Source organism: Ursus maritimus, unplaced genomic scaffold, assembly GCF_017311325.1.
Source record: "Ursus maritimus isolate PB19 unplaced genomic scaffold, ASM1731132v1 scaffold_13, whole genome shotgun sequence".
In the NCBI taxonomy this organism is placed as follows: Eukaryota; Metazoa; Chordata; class Mammalia; order Carnivora; family Ursidae; genus Ursus; species Ursus maritimus.
This window is the reverse complement of record NW_024423675.1, coordinates 44,923,402-44,940,196: the sequence shown is the minus strand read 5'-3', so window position 1 is coordinate 44,940,196 and position 16,795 is coordinate 44,923,402. Positions and strand designations below refer to the sequence as shown.

Below are 16,795 nucleotides of genomic sequence, written 5' to 3'. Positions count from 1 at the left end.
CCTCTCATAGAAATTAACCATAGAGGGATGATATTAGTCAAATGACCTTTTTAAAACACTGTCACGTAAAGTGAAATTGCCTATGGTGTTTAATGTCAGTGAGGGAGATGGTGGTACCAGGATTGGGAGTGGGGCGGTTCTTTCCAATACATGTTTATACATCAGTCACAAACTCATTTCCTGTTTGACTTTGAGCTGACGACAGAGTAATAGTGCATTTTCTCCCTCTGGTACTCCACCTTCCCTGATCACTTTATTTCCCCAAATGCACTATGTAGATTGAAATGAGAAGTCATTTGGAATTGTGTAAATAATTTTTAAGCATATGAATTCTGCAGTCTGCTTGTCATTCATTTTCCCCCTCCCTTGGCAGAGAAACCTGTCCATTTCAAAGGCATCCATTCCATCACCGTCTCCTGTCTTCCGCCTTACTCCTACTCAAAACTTCTGGGAGCGCTCTCTGGTCCTGTCTGACCAGAAGTCTTTTGGGTATTATCCATAATATAGTTAGTTTATAAATACAGGATTTGATCAGCTTCCCTGAAATTCTAATGAGACAAAATTTCCTTGGACAGAAACCCTGGACATCATCTTCCCTACCTCATTCCCTCCCTACCTGCTTTTCCCTCATCCTCCTATTTTCTGAACATATGGTTGGGGCTCCTCCCCCTTTGAATTCTGTATTGATGCTGGCCCCAGCCCACAGTCCCCAGTTGTGCTTAATAAACACTGATGACATGGCCGGTATAGATGAGGCAGGTCATATGCCTTGGGTTTATTGTGGTGGAAAGCATGTTCAAGGATAAGGTACACGGGGGAGAGGAAAGGGACGGCACCTCTATCATGTAATCACAGTTTGCTTTCAAGTACTGATCATTCATTCACTTGATGAACTCACTGAGCTCCTGCCAGCCACCCACACAGAGTGAGATCATGCAGGGCTTAGAAACCATGAGGAGGGTGTTGGCTTTTACTTTCAGGATCTGGGAAGCCATTGGAGAGGTTTGAACTCAGGAGTGACATGATCTGATTCATCTCTTTTTTTTTTTTTTTTAAATGGCTACGTTGGCGTCCGTGTTGGAAGTTCACTGCAAGGGGTTTCGGGGCGGAAGTGGGAGACTGGGTGGTGATCACCACAGTGATGTGGTGAGAGGTGGTCGTGGCCTGAATCAGGAGGCTTCCTCCTCAGTTGGAGCTCAAATGGGATGTCAAAAGCAAGAAACTCTCCAAGCCTCTTAAAGGAGGCTTGACAGGGCACTGCTGCAGTAGCGAAGTTGAAGCTTTTCTGCAACAAAACAGTGTTCTTTAGGAACTAAAAGTAGTACCAGGTAGAGCATTTCTCCCCTCTACATTGACCCCCACTTACAAGCTCAGTTCTTCTTCATTCTTTGTTTTCTGTTCTCCTCTAAGGAACTCTGTTAGTGAGTGTGGATCGTTTGTGACAGAATAAGACAGATCAACCCTCTTTTCCCCTCAGGCCTTGGCATTTCTCACTTGGAATATGTAGGAAATGTCAAACAATCCTAATTCTGTTTCCCTCTTTTCTCATACTGTGGCTCCCAGACCAGCAGCATCAGCTTCACTTGGGAATTTACTAGAAATGCAAGTTCTCTGGCCCCACCCCAGATCTGCTGAATCAGACTCTCTGGGAGCAGGCCCAGCGATGGGGTCAACAAGCCCTCCAGGTGATTCTAAGGCACCTTAATTTGGAAAACTACGCCCTGTCAATTGTCACGGGAACTTGTTTATCCGTCCGCTGAGTTGTAAGCCCCTTGAAAGTTGGAATGTAGCTCTTCGGGTCCACTAGCTCCTTGCAAGCTGGGATTTGACCATACAACTGTTCACTCTCAGAGTTTGATCTCTGGACTGCTGCTGTTCTCTCTGGCTGATAGCAGAAGGTGACTTAAGCAAATTGAAACTCATTCCCTTCAGGAGAGCTCCCTTTTCCTTGGCACTTGGGTGATAGTTGGCATAGTTTCTGATTGTCCCTCTCTCTTTCTTACCCAGTTAAGCCAATTATATTCTAGCACCTGGAACATTTTGTTGTACACAACACTCCATTAAGAGAGGAGACATTTGGGGCGCCTGGGTGGCACAGCGGTTAAAGCGTCTGCCTTCGGCTCAGGGCGTGATCCCAGCGTTATGGGATCGAGCCCCACATCAGGCTCCTCTGCTATGAGCCTGCTTCTTTCTCTCCCACTCCCCCTGCTTGTGTTCCCTCTCTCGCTGGCTGTCTCTCTGTCGAATAAATAAATAAAATCTAAAAAAAAAAAAGAGAGAGAGAGAGAGGAGACATTTGCTTTCGGAACTTTATTTATTTATTTATTTATTTATTTATTTATTTATTTTTAAGATTTTATTTATTTGACACAGAGAGGATCCTGATGGGGGGCTCGATCCCAGGACCGTGGGATCACACCCTGAGCAGAAGGCAGATGCTTAACAACTGAGCCACCCAGGCGCCCCTGCTTTCGGAACTTTAGAGATGCTTGGGCTTAGTCATTAAAGCCATAATATTTTCTCTTTATCCTTATACGTTTTGTGGTGCTTTGGATTCTAAGGATTATTGAAGTGATGAGGAAGTGATCTTGTGGACCCAACTATGCATTTGTTGGAAGCTGAGTTTACTACTTCACGTATAAATAGCATGCTTTTTATGCCATTATAAGTATTACTGTATAACTACAGAAAAACTTTAAAGAGGGAAGGAGAAGAAAAGAACCAATCATTAGTCTAATACTAAACCAAGGAGCATGTTTATTTGAAATCTGTCATTTAAAATTGCTATCAAATTATCTAGGAAAACACCCATATCAATATCCAAGATTTATATTAAATTCATGGTGTCTTTAAGATTTAACACAGCTTTTCAGCTCACTTGGTAGGCTACAAATAACCAAGGAACTTAAAAACATTTGAACGTCTATAATCTCTTAATTATTCTAATTCTTGATTCTTAAAAACAATTTAAATAAATTGAAGTTCAGCTATTTTGAAGAATTTGCAGAAAATCCAAATGTATTTTGGGAACATCCAATATGCCTGATTGGCAAGGCAGAATCCAAACCATGGTATGAGAATGTTTTTTTTTCCAATGTTGCCAAACCCAATAAATTAATGAGCTAGAAGGTAAATCCCTTCTGTTTTAAAATGCATTTTGGTTTAATTATCTTAAGAAAATAAATTCTCCAGTGGTTACAAAGCATAATATTTAAGTGCAGCAGATTTTTCCCGTGTGCTTACTTGAAAGCTCAAATTAGATTAGCTATATAATACCCAATACAGCTGTTGGACTGGAATTGATTTTCTTTTAAGCATGCGTGTTTATAGTCTTGTGTGTTCTCAGTGCCCTGCTCCTGGACAAATATATATAATAGAACCAGCCTTTTACCCTGTTGTTGATAATCTGATGGATAAGTAACTGGGATAGAAGTTTGAAAACCTGGATCTTCCAGAAACTTTAGACCTGGGTTTCATAATCCATAAGATACAGATAGGATCTGTTCTCCTTCAGTTCCCACAGAAATACTTTAAACACAAATCAAATAATGATGGCCAAGGGCTTTCAGTTTAGAAAATAATGCATTTATTAATGTCTGTGGGAATGGCTTTAAAAATCAGTGATCTGAAAAAAGGACTTTTTTAGATTATTGTTCATCATAGGACATTCTCACTGAAGCAGCACCTCATGACCATTATTTTTATAATTAATTTTGGAAGTGGAGTCCTCCCAATTTCAATGACCTTGAATTACAGCAGGAGGATTATGAAAGATTTAATACTGTTAAAAAGAAACCACATTCACATTTTAAAATATGGTGTATCTGGAATGCTCTGCTGTTGTAAAATGCCAAAATTGTGCTTTCGATTTGCATGTTTCAAAAGTGTTCTAGCAACTCGTATCTGCACACACCGACACTACCCATAGGACCCGAAGAATGACAAAATTACCTTTTTTTTTTTAAGTTATGTTAGTCACCAGACAGTACATCAGTAGTTTTTGATGGAGTGTTCCATGATTCATTGTTTGCTTATAACACCCAGTGCTCCATGCAATATGTACCCTCCTTAATACCCATCACTGGGCTAACCCATCCCCTCGACCCCTCCCCTCTAAAACCCTCAGATTGTTTCCTGGAGTCCATAGTCTCTTATGGTTCGTCTCCCCCTGTGACTCCCCCCCTTTCATTTTTCCCTTTCTTCTCCTAATGTCCTCCATTCCTTCTTAATTGGTCCTTCTGATTTTACTACAGTAGCACTTGTTTCAAATTCTTCCTTCATCGTTCCTTCCCGTCTTTTCCACATAGTCTAACAAGGCAGCCACCTTCTCGCTTTTTTCCATTAAGAATCCCCTTATACCACATCATTTCTTGGGAGAATAGAAAACCCCATTATGGATTCAGTGTCTCATCTCTTCCTTTTCCTTCTCATTTAAACAAGTCAGACTTATTAGTCATTTATTGAAGATAAGAACTTTGTTCTCTTTTAGTATATTGAATCTTTATAATTCATTTAATTTTTCAGTGTGTGTATGTTTTCTGTCACAGAATTATAAATACGAAAAAAATCAACTGTGGCGATTTCTACCAGTCAGTGGTAAAAATGTCCATGTGGTTTTACTGGCATCACCGAATGATTGGATTTCTCTTCCTGTGGGTAACAGTCAAACTCCTGTTTGATTTATTTGAAATTTATCTGTCTGAGTAGTTTTGAGCTGTGTCCCAGCCTCTCAGGGAAGTGGGTGGGCAGGAAGAAGGTGATAAATAAACGCAAGTAAGATGGTTTCACTTCTCTGCTCCAAGTCCCCAGAGGCTATCCCTCAGCTTCATGGTGAAAGCCAGAGTCCTTACAACCCTCCAGGCCCTAATTAGTCTGGCCCTCCTTTACCTGTCTAACTGCATCTCCTGCTGTTCTCATCCCACAATTTCTCCAGCTCTTTCTCAGGGTGATGGAACCTGCTTTTTTTGCTCAGATACCACTACTTAGTGAGGCCCGCTCCAAATGCCATTCCCCGTTCCCTTCGTCGCTTTGTTTTTCTCTTAGCACTTAGGACCTTCTAACATGCTACATAGCTTACTGTTTCTTCTGTTTGTTGTCTGTGCTTTCATTAGAACATAAGCTCCACGAGGACAGGAATTTTTGTTCTGTTCACTGTAGAAGCTTCTCTGCCTATCAGAGTACTTGGCAGGAGTAGATGGTTCATAAGTATTTGTGAATTAGTGGATAAATACGGGATGGGGACGCTTCACCTTGGAGTCATAATATGTGAGTTACCGAGGAGAAAGAATTGTCTTAGGAACTAAGGACTTATTGTAACTGTGACTCTGCCTCTTTGGTATAGATGCTACCATGCCTCCCACTCCTTCCTTTGCTATTCTTTCGTGGAAACATCAGTTGAACCTCTGTACTGTGTGAGGCATGACACAGGTTCTGAGGAATATGCAATATGGCTTATAAAATTGAAAAATTCAGGCTACCACGGACGGCTGGAGTGACTAGGGAAGGCTTTGTGGAAGGTAGGATTTGAGGTAAGCTTGAAAGGCAGGTGGCATTTGGATTAAGCTGCCTTGAAGGAGCACAGTGCAGTGAGCTCCCCATAAGCATGGCCGCTGCCACTGCAGGCCGGTAGGACCTACGCTGCTGTCCTCTGTAAGGATTTGGGAAGTGATGATGGCGCTGTACATGCTGTGTTCATATGTATAATTAATAAAATTTAGGAATTTATAAAATAACTTCCAGAAGGGAATCAGAGGATTTTTTTTCCATCTTAAAATGCTGAGTCTGCTAACATTTTCATTACTTTTATAAGAGACATAGTATTTTCACCTGTAGACCTGCTTTGCCCTTAAGGAAAAGAGACTTTACCTAATATTAATTTTGAAAGACCTTAAATATCAATATTCTTTAAGATAAACATTTACTGACTTATTTCATTTCATACTCATTTTTTTATGAAAATGTAATGTAGAGAAAAAAACTATAATAGAGCTAGTTTAACCTCCTTTCTTTCTAGGAAAGAGCTTAAGGGCACGAAACCCCCAAACCAAAAGTGTTGATTTGCTAGATAAAGGCTAGTGTTCTTTTATACGTTAAGTGTGGTCCCTTGAGGAGTGGGGGCCAGTGGTTCCCAACACATCACCGTAGTTGGCTGTGAGTTGTTTAACCTCAGGAAAGAACACCAGCTCTGGGGCCAGAGCTCCTGGATTCTAATGTGGGCTCCATCCCTTGGAGCAAGTTTCTTTTTTGTTCCTCAGAATTTTCGAGTGTGAAGTGTGGGAGAGCACAGTCCACATCTCTTCAGGTCACTGTGAGGAGTAAATGACTCACCGTGTATGAAGTGCTAATCAGGACAGTGCTATATTCATCCGGAGCCCTCATCACAGTTCATATGCAACAGAGACTGCTCTGTCTGCTGAGAGCCGTTACCACATCTTGCCTTTCCCACCACAGAGGGTAACTTAGGACCTTAGAGATGAGTCCCTGAAGCCCAGGGTCGCACAGCTCTTCAGTAGCCAAATGGGCATCTCACAGTGTCCAATTCCTGTCCTAGTTTCATTCAATGATTCTTTGACACTCTTGACAAAGGGTGACCTCCCCCTCCCCCCATCTCCTTGAAGATCCTTGTAAGTTTCTTCCACGTGTTAGCATCTCCTGGTTCCAGACTATGTACATTTCCTAGGGCTGCCATGACAAAGTACCACAAACTGGGTGGCTTTGAAAACAACAGAAATTTATTGTCTTATAGCTCTGGAGGCTTGACGTCCAAAATCAGTGTCAGCAGGGTCATGCTGCCTCTAACCTCTAGGGGAGAATCCCTCTTTGCCCTTCCAGCTTGTGGTGGCTCTGGGCATTCCTTGGCTTGTGGCTGCATAACTTCTAATCTCCACCCCTGTCTTCATAGGCTTCCTTCCTTCTGTGTCTGTATGTCCCTGTGTCTTCACATGGTCCCATGGTCTCTGTTTTCTCTTCTTATGAAGACGTTAGTCATAATAGAGTAGGGCCTACCCTGATACCTTCGTCTTAACATTATTACATCGGAAAAAGCCCTATTTCCAGATAAGGTCACATTCACAGGTACTGGGGGTTAGGACTTCAACACACCTTTTTCAGGGACACGATTCAACCTATAACACAACCTATAATCCGATCAAAGGATCTCTCAATCCTTTTCCTCTCCTTCGTTTAAGAGTTACCATGTATCAAAGACATTTACTAAGCACCTGACTGATACTCCGCCAGTGTAACAACACCCGTAAGTATGAAGCTTCATGTCATGTAAAACCGATTAGATAATAACCTTGTAAATTCAGCAGTTAGATCAGTTCAAGTATTTTAGCTCTATTTTGGATTGAAAGTAGTTAGAAATAAATGCTCAAGCAATTGATACAAAATCCAAGTATCAGTGCTGTACATACTTAGGAAAAGAAATATAGCCTCATGATGTTTTGGTAAAGATAGAGCCAAAGGCGTGGTAAGATTATAGAATCTTGAAGAACTGTGCAGCCAAGCATATCTTATCAGGAAATTGCTCATTGGCCTTTACAAGTGGAGGAGTTTGAGGTAGTTCTGGTTTATGTGTAAATTCTGGCAGCCATGTCCATTTTCTGAGCATCTACCCTGTGAAGGGTTCTGAGCAAAGCAGAGAAATATTAGTTGAAATATTGTGTCTCATGACAGCTTCTCAGATGGAGTGATGTCCCAGCCTTACAGAGGTGGAATCTGAATGTCCAGCAGGTTAAAATGCCCCGTAGACCTCACAGGTAGAAAGTGGGGCTGGGTCCATCCTGATTCCAGACCCTCAGCTGCTCCTCCACGTGCAGTCCCTCCCGATGCTTAACATCCTGTTCCAGCAGCACAGTAGCTTTTCATTCCGTTGCAAATTCCACATCAAAAACCTCTCAGCCTCATTCAAGAAGGATCAGAAGTAAACATTAAGTAAGTGTACTAAAGATCTGGAAAGTCTTCGATTCAGTGTTAGCTGTCCATTTGGAAGAATCATTGGAGCAGTTTTGAATATTCTCATTTTCCCCCTTGCTCATGAAGTGGGGTTGTAGCTTTCTTGCTCCCTCTGAAGTTAGGTATGGTCATATGGCTTGTTTTGTCCAAAGAAATAGGACTCAAGTAGCCAGGGGTTATTTCTGGAGGAAGTTTCAGGAGCCAGTGTGAGAGGCACCACATTCTCACTGTGCTGCCGTGTGATCAGTTAGCACAGCTCCTTCCCTCCTTCTGGTCCCTGGGGGACTGTGGTGAGCAGAGCTCCTGCTAGTTTGCCTGTACTGGGAGAATGTGCGGCAAAGATTCTTCTGGTCTCTTAAGTCACGGAGGTTTTGGAACTGTTTGAAACTGCTGCGTGTTCTAGCTCATTGTGACTGATGCAGTAAATTTAAAAGCAGAACATGGAAAGTGGAAATTCATCAAGGGTTTCCAGCAGAGAAAATTATTTTGAAAATAGCTCTTTAAAGCATCTTGGAGTAGACTCTCTTACCATGTCTAACATACTAACGTGAAAAGCCTAACGAATAACCAAGTGCATGATGGTTTGGAGGCCAAGGCAGGTTTAAATTTGGAAGATGGTTAGATCACCATCCAGTGGTATGACATTGTTTTTTTTCTTCTATATTTAAAACTTTGGTTTACCAAGGAATGTTTGCCCACTGTTCTTGTGCTAAAGAAAATAGTTTGACATGAAAGGGAAGAGGAGGGAATTTGTGATTGGGAAACCAGAGGACACAATGAACAGTGATACCTTTATCCAAGCAGGACTGTGAGAACAATAGCTCGGTTTTACTTCAAATTTCTGTTGCAAGTGGAGTATGTGTTAAAGATAGATCTTCTATTACATTTAGTATCTCGTTTCTAGCCTGTAGCTGCTGGCATAACTGGCTTTAAATTATGCTTTGCCTTGCAGTTACTCTCAATGTAGTGTTGGAAAAGTCTCTGTTTATTCATGATGGCTTGCACTTACTTAGATCTCACTTTCCAGACAATAAACTCTGTTTAATGAACAAAGCCATGGTTTTAGAAACCGAGAGCTGTTGCAATTTGACAAGAGGAGATTTTCCTAGATTTTCCCTGGAGTTGGAATAAGATAAGAGACAATGGAATTTGATGACTTTCCTAGATTTCAGAAATTTGATAAGAGCGAAGAAATTGGTCATCCGCCATAAATGTATGCTGCCTAGTTTCACCTTAGGCCCAGCATCTTATTTCACGGACATACTACTATTTAAACATTCCTGTGATCAAGCTTCATTGTGGGGAAAAAAGAGGCATTGTCTTTTAAACTGGGCTCAAAAGGTGATGGTGGAAGTACTGATATTTGCCAGATTTTTCATAGTTTCATGGATAATAATTTTGCAGCATTTTGGTCTTTTAAGATTGAACATGTATCAAGTCATTTTAGCTATCTTTAGTATTGCCAAAAAAACATCAAAACTAGTATCACTTTTAGAGATGATCCAGCCCAGCAGCCCCTCCTTATTTTCTGGCAAGGAATCTTTTCAAAACACAACCTCACCTGGTGCCCAATATGTAAAAAGATTTTTGGTATTATGAAGGGTTGTAATTTTAAACTTACACTTCTTATAGGGTCATTTAGTGAGGGATAAAGACTAATTTGAACAACAGAAAGACTTAGTTTAAAGGGGCCTTGGCTTGAGAGGCCTGGCTGGCTCAGTCAGTAGAGTGTGTACTCTTGATCTAGGGCTTGTGAGTTCGATCCCCACATTAGGCGTAGAGATTACTTAAAATCTTTGAAAAAATTAAAAATAAATAAAAGGGCCTTACTTTGTGTTTTGTTTTGTCAAGTATTTGAAAACAATGAATTACAACATAAGTCGCTACAAGTGGTAACAGTTTGTTTTGTTTTTGTGTGTCTGTGTGGCTGACTGCATTTCATTTTTTATTTCAAGTATAATTAACATACAGTGCTAGATTAGTTTTAAGTGTACAACATAATGATTCGACAAGTCTGTACATTACTTCAGTGCACACTACAATAAGTGTACTCTTAATTCCTTCATCTGTTTTACCCATCCCAACCTGTCTCCCCTCTAGCAACTACCAGTTTATTCTCTGTATTTAAGTCTGGTTTTTTGTTTCTCTTTTTGTTTCTTTGTTCATTTGTTTTGTTTCATAAATTCCACATATAGGGGCTCCAGGGTGGCTCAGTCAGTTAAGCGGCTGCCTTTGGGTCAGGTCATGATCCCAGGGTCCTGGGATGGAGCCCCCCATCAGGCTCCCTGCTCAGCGGGGAGTCTGCTTCTCCCCTACCTGCCGCTCCCCCTGCTTGTGCTTGCTCTTTCCCTCTCTGTCTCTGTGTGTCAAATAAATAAATAAAATCTTTAAAAAAAAAATTCCACGTATAAGTGAAATCATATGGTATTTGTCTTTCTCTGGCTTATTTCAGTTAGTATTATACTCTCTAGCTCTCTCCATGTTGCAAATGGCAAGATTTTGTTTTTTTATGGCTGAGTAATATTCCATTATGTATATATTTATACACACACACCACTTCTTTATCCTTTCACTGATTGATGGACACTTGGCTGCTTCCATAATTGTCTATTGTAAATAAAGCTGTAATAAACACAGGGGTGCATTTATCTTTTCAAATTAGTGTTTTTATTTTCTTTGAGTAAATACTCAGTAGTGGAATTACTGGATCATATGGTAGTTCTGTTTTTAGTTTTTGAGGAACCTCCATACTGTTTCCTACAGTGGCTGCCCCAGTTTGCATTCCCCCCAGCAGTGCAGCCAGGTTCCTTTTTCTCCACGTCCTTGCCAACACTCATTGTTTCTTGAGTTTTGATTTTAGCCATTCCGACAGGTGTGAAGTAATATCTCATTGTAGTTTCAATTTGCATTTCCTTGATGATGAATGATGTTGAGCATCTTTCCACGTGTCTGTCAGTTGGCCATCTGTATCTTCTTTGGAAAAATGTATGTGTCCTCTACCCATTTTTAATTGGATTATTTGGGGGGTTTTGGTGAATTGTGTAAGTTCTTTATATGTTTTAGATATTAACCACTTATCAGTTATTATCATTTACAAGCATCTTTTCCCATTCAGTAGGTTGCCTTTTTGTTTCGTTGATAGTTTCCTTCACTGTGCAAAAGCGTTTTATTTTGGTGTACTCCCAAAAGTTTAATTTCGCATTTTTTTTCCCTTGCCAGAGGAGACATATCTAGAAAAATGTTTTTATGGCCAATGTCAGAGAAGTTGCTGCATAAAATTCTAGGAATTTTATGATTTCAGGTCTCACATTTCAGTCTTTAATCCATCGTGAATTTATTTTTGTTTATGGTGTAAGACAGTGGTCCAGTTTCATTCTTTTGCATGGAGCCGTCCAGTGTTTCCAGCATCATTTGTTAAAGAGACTGTCTTTTTCCCATTATATATTCTTTTCTCCTCTGTCAAAGATTAATTGACCATAAACGTATGGGTTTATTTCTGTACTGTCTATCCTGTTCCGTTGATCCATGTGTGTCCTTTTGTGCCAGTACCATACTGTTTTGATTACTATAGCTTTGTCATGTCTCTTGAAATCTGGCATTGTGATACGGCCAGTTTTGTTCTTTTTTTTCAGGATTGCTTTGGTTCTTTGGGGTCTTTTGTAGTTCCATGCAAATTTTAGGATTATTTGTTCTGTGAAAATGCTGTTGGTATTTTGAAAGGCAATGAATTAAATCTGTAGGTTGCTTTGGGTAGTATAGACTTGTTTAACAGTATCGGTTCTCCCAGTTCATGAGCATGGAATATCTTTCCATTTGTTTGTCATCTTCAATCTCTTATCATGTTTTATTGTTTTCAGAGTACAGGTTTTTCATGAACTTGATTAAGTTTATTCCTAGGTATTTTATTCTTTTTTGGTACAATGGTAAATGGGATTGTTTTCTCTTTCTGCTACTTCCTCATTATAGATCTGTAACAGATTTCTGTATATTAATTTTGTATCCTTTGACTTTACTTAATTCATTTATCAGCTCTAGTAGTTTTTTGGTGTAGTATTAAGGGCTTTGTATATCTTGTACTATGTTTTCTACAAACAGGGAAAGTTTTACTTCTTCCTTACCATTTTGGATGCTTTTTATTTCTTTTTCTTATCTGATTGCTATGGCAAGGACTTCTAGTACTATGCTGAATAAAAGTGGACATTCTTGTCTCATTCCTCATCTTAGAGGAAAAGCTGTCAGTTTTTCTCCATTGAGTATGTTGTTAGCTGTGGGTTTTCATATATGGCCTATATTATGTTGAGGTATGTTTCTTTTAAAGTGGTTTGTTACACAGGGTTCACCCTGAATCCTTAGGAGAGTATAGTTTATAGGACTGCAGAAAAGTTAATTTGTTGTATCAAGTTAATGAAATGTGAATCAAGTATTTTTTTCATCCTAACTTGAAGGTAATTAAAATCAAATCACATACTTACAGAATCCCAAAACTTTCACAGAACACTGAAAACTACTAATCATGATTTATGTAATATTCTCTCTGTAGAAGGAGAGTATAAGTCTGATTGTTTTATTTAAATTTTTTAGAGAAATTATTAATATTGGAGAAATGGGAAAATATTTCTCACTGGGAAGGGTTAGATTATTATGAGTAAATGCTCATTAAAAAATACCCTCTGTTCTGGAAATTTCGGAATTAAAATCTTTCCATTTTACTCAACATTTACGGTTGTTGACAGACGAGTCCACAAATTAGCCCCTCAGTAACTGAAGTAGTAGTAATTAGCTATCTTGTGATTATATAATGCATTTTTAAAGTTAGTTTGGCATTCTGAAAGATTCTCATGATTATTTCCTGAGGTTTTTAAAAATTTGATTTGCAATTCTGGATTGGAAACTCTATTCACCCCCACTGTGAGGTAGCAAAGGAGAGTAAGGATTTTTTCCCCTGGCTGGAGAATTTTTATCCTTTCACTGAAGCGACTATTATCTCCTCTCTGAGGGAGAATCATAGATCCTAGTATTACAAAGGCACTCTGAAGATGCCCTACTTTAGTTCTGTGCCATTAGTTGCATGGTTTTGTCAGGCTGTGCAAAGAGGAAACTCTTCCAAAACCAAACACATTTCATACTCCTTTAGCAAGCTGGATATTTAAAGGTACCCTGTAGTGAGTGAACCCTTTTGCGAGGCAAATGCTTCTCTAAGGTGCTGTTCGGGTAATAGGAAATCTCCTGGGGCTTTAAAACGCCATTAATACTTTCCTTGCTGCACTTGTCCCCACTGATCCAAGTAATTAGCACCATGGTTCCTACTTGAAGAGAATCACTGGTCTCTAAGCAGCCAGTGGCCCCAGCCCCGCTGCCAAGCAGAGCACCATGCTCCTGGTTACCCTCCACCCTCTGGTGCCAGGCATTTCTCTGTAGACTGGCAGACGTCTCACACTGCCACCTGGCTTCATAGTAAATTCCACTCAATGATTATAGCCTGTTTGGCATCAAAGTTAAGTTGAGAACTAAAAATAAAATGAGGGCATTGTTACCCATGATTTCTCATGTCACTTCCAGCTGATGAGTCTAGGGAAGAAGCATAGCATGAGAATTGCTTGTATTTTTTGATGAGGAGTTACATAATCAATTGCTGTGTATAAAAAATTATAGTAATTAAGACCCTGGGTTTAAATTCTGAGTCCATTGCTTATCTGCATAATGTTACTGAGCAAATAATTTAATTACCTTAAACCTGACTCAGAGGGCTGTTGTGAAGCCTAAGGAAATCCCGTTAAAACACATGAACAGGGTGTATAATGTGTAATCGGTGTTTTGCTAATTCTTTGGTTTTTTTCTAAGATTTTATGTATGTATGTATGTATGTATGTATGTATGTTAGAGAGCACGTAAGTGGGGGGTAGGAGCAGAGGGGGAGGAAGAGACAGAATCTCAAGCAGACTTCATGCTGAGTGTGGAGCCTGATGTGGGGCACGATCTCACGACCCTGAGATCATGACCTGAGCCAAAATCAAGAGTTGGATGTTTAACTGACTGAGCCACCCAGGTACCCCTCTTAGTTGTTTTTGTCATCATTTTCATTATTAATAGTATTTTTTTGAAATCTTATACCTAGGAAAATATTACTAGAAAAGGTAAAAGGAGAGTAAACAAGTCCTGGTTTTTAATGCCCTTTCTCCCCTCCCTGGCCTGTACCCTCTGTAGAATGTGACAAACTGCGGCGGGATGGCTACCGAAGTTCTCAGTACTACTCCCAGGGGCCCACCTTTGCAGCCAACGCCAGCCCACTCTGCGATGATTATCAAGATGAAGATGAAGAAACAGATCAAAAGGTAAGGCTACCCAGTTCAACATGGGATCCCGGACTGGGACCCAGAATAGAAAAAGGACATAAGTTGAAAAACTGGTGAAATCAGAATAAAATCCGGTTTCAGTTAATAATGTTGTCCCAAATAAATTTCTTAATTTTGACAAAGGTGCCATGATTATGTAACACGTCATCATTCTGAGAAGCTAGGTAAAGGGTTCACAAGGAATTCTCGGTGCTCTCATTGCAGCCTTTCTGCAAGTCTAAAATTAGTCTAAAATTTTTTTTAAAAGGTAAGGTCAGGATTCAAAGAATTCATCAAAGGGTCACATTCAGTATATTTGTGCTTTTTGAATATTCTCTTTTGGATAGAAAAAATGAAAGTCTTATTTTTGTTGTTTTGGTTTTTTCATATGATCAAGAACCCAGTCAGATTCCTGAAAAAAGAGCTCTAAGTCCAACAGGCAAATGCTACTGTTTCACAAGTGGTCAGTGTTTTTCAGAAAGATTGAACAGAGGCAGCACTTAAATATTACAGCACCCGTCAGTTCACTGTGGAGATGCTGTTTCGTATATGCAAGTCTTTTTTCTCATGCCATCTCTTATGATACGTGCAAACTACTTAAGACAAATATATTTTCTCAGTAATAGATGCCCCTGAAAGAATAAAAATGTAAGGAGATTTTAACTTACATGGTTTTTTGTTTTGTTTGATGGACATGTTTTGGTTTAGAAGCTTGAAGTTTGATGGACATGTTTTGGTTTAGAAACCATTTTTAATTAACCTGAGAAATGTCAGAATTAGGTGAATACGTAAATGTGTTATTGTTTGGAGAACATTATTCAAAATTTATTGTCCTTCCTCAAATAAATAACATCAGAGAAAAGGGTGGATAACAGTTCATCAAAAATGGGAGATTACTACCATGATGTTTTAGTCTTCTGATGAAGATGGGACCCCATCTTTGTTTGTTGAGAATATTTTTTCCTGTTTCTTTAAAAATATTTTCACATATTAGTTTAGTTCCTTAGGACTCAAAATACACAAAGTTCTCTTACTGTAGTACGAAAAGCAGCTACTTCAAAATTGATCTGGTTTTTAATTTTAAAACTTTTATTTTTCTCTCATTGACAAGAGTAAGGAATATAGAAATTAGAAGATGAATTATGTAGTGAGGATTTTGTTCTATTCTTATTTTAAAATTTTTTTTCAGCCTTATTGAAATTATAATTGACAAATAAAATTATATATATTTAAAGTGTGATGATTTGACATATGTATATGATCTTTTTTTTAAAGATGTTACTTATTTGAAAGAGAGCGCACGTGAGCAAGAGAGCACAGTGGTGGGAGAGGGGCAGAGGGAGAGGGAGAAGTAGGCTCTCCACGGAGCAGGGACCCCAACTCGGGCTCCATCCCAGGACCCTGGGATATGACCTGAGCCGAAGGCAGATGCTTAGCCGACTGAGCCCCCCAGATGCCCCTGACGTACTTACATAATTAACACATCTATTACCTCACATAGTTACCTTTCTTTTGCATGTGGTGAAAATGCTTAAATTTTCCTCTCTTAGCAGATTTTCAGTGCACAGCACAGTAGTATTGACTGTGGTCACCATGCTGTACATTAGATTCCCAGAGCTCATTCAACTCACAACTGAAGGCTGGTACCGTTTTTGACCGTCATCTCCCCAGATTCCCCACCCGTGAGATTGTCTTTCTTTATCCAGATACACTTCAACCTTTGACTGACGCTAAGAGGAGGAAAATTGAGTTTATAATGGCCCAGTGAGACAGGCGGTTTGGTGCAGTGTGAGTGTGTAAGTTGTGAGTATCCAGGAGTATAGAGTCCCCTGGTGGCAAATTGACATTACTGAGACAACATCCAAAGGCCTTCTGGAAAGTGGAATTGTAGTGTCTAAATTCTCCCATAGCTGTTTACTTACCGTGATGCTCACATCAGAGGGAAGTCTTGTCTCTGTGGACTAGTTTCTCTTCCTATGTGCATTGCAGTGGGCCCCTCCAAGCAGCCCTCTCCCGAATGTGTGAAGAAAGTAAAAAAATCTTTATCCCTAAGAAGACAAGGCTCCTGTCACGTTGAAAATGAGTCAGCAGATAATGATCATGTGAAAAAGAACATGTACATAAATGTCATCCTTTATATGATAGGACGTGACATATGACATATCCTATCAGACATAAGAAGTACCATAGTGTGACTTGGTAGCGCTGGGACCCACTAGAGCAGAAACCAGAGTTGTGGAACCGTAGATCTCTTCTTGGGGCCAAATGCTGCTTCTGTAAAATGGAGACATGGGAGCAGTGGAGGAGCCTTCGCTGGTGTGTGTGCTGGGAGGGTGAGCTGTTTCTGGGACTCCCTGAAAACCCCCTCTCGGTTACAGGCTCAATCACAATGTCTGGACTCCTGGCCTTCCTATATTTGGACCGCCATGAAAGCACATAGTTGCTTTCAAATCTTACCTTTCTTTACTGCTGTATATCCTTGGTTAAAAGTGTTTTTGAAATCCTTG

The 16,795-nt window shown here is 39.9% G+C and overlaps 1 protein-coding gene across 1 annotated transcript in view; it reads left to right on the top strand.

Annotated features, from left to right (window-relative positions):
* Positions 1-16,795, top strand: part of NHSL1 (NHS like 1) — an 81,684-nt gene that overhangs the window by 28,690 nt on the left and 36,199 nt on the right. The window contains exon 3 of the mRNA XM_040627492.1: positions 14,161-14,288. Coding sequence (XP_040483426.1) covers positions 14,161-14,288 — 128 coding nt within the window. The remainder of the gene's footprint in view (positions 1-14,160; positions 14,289-16,795) is intronic.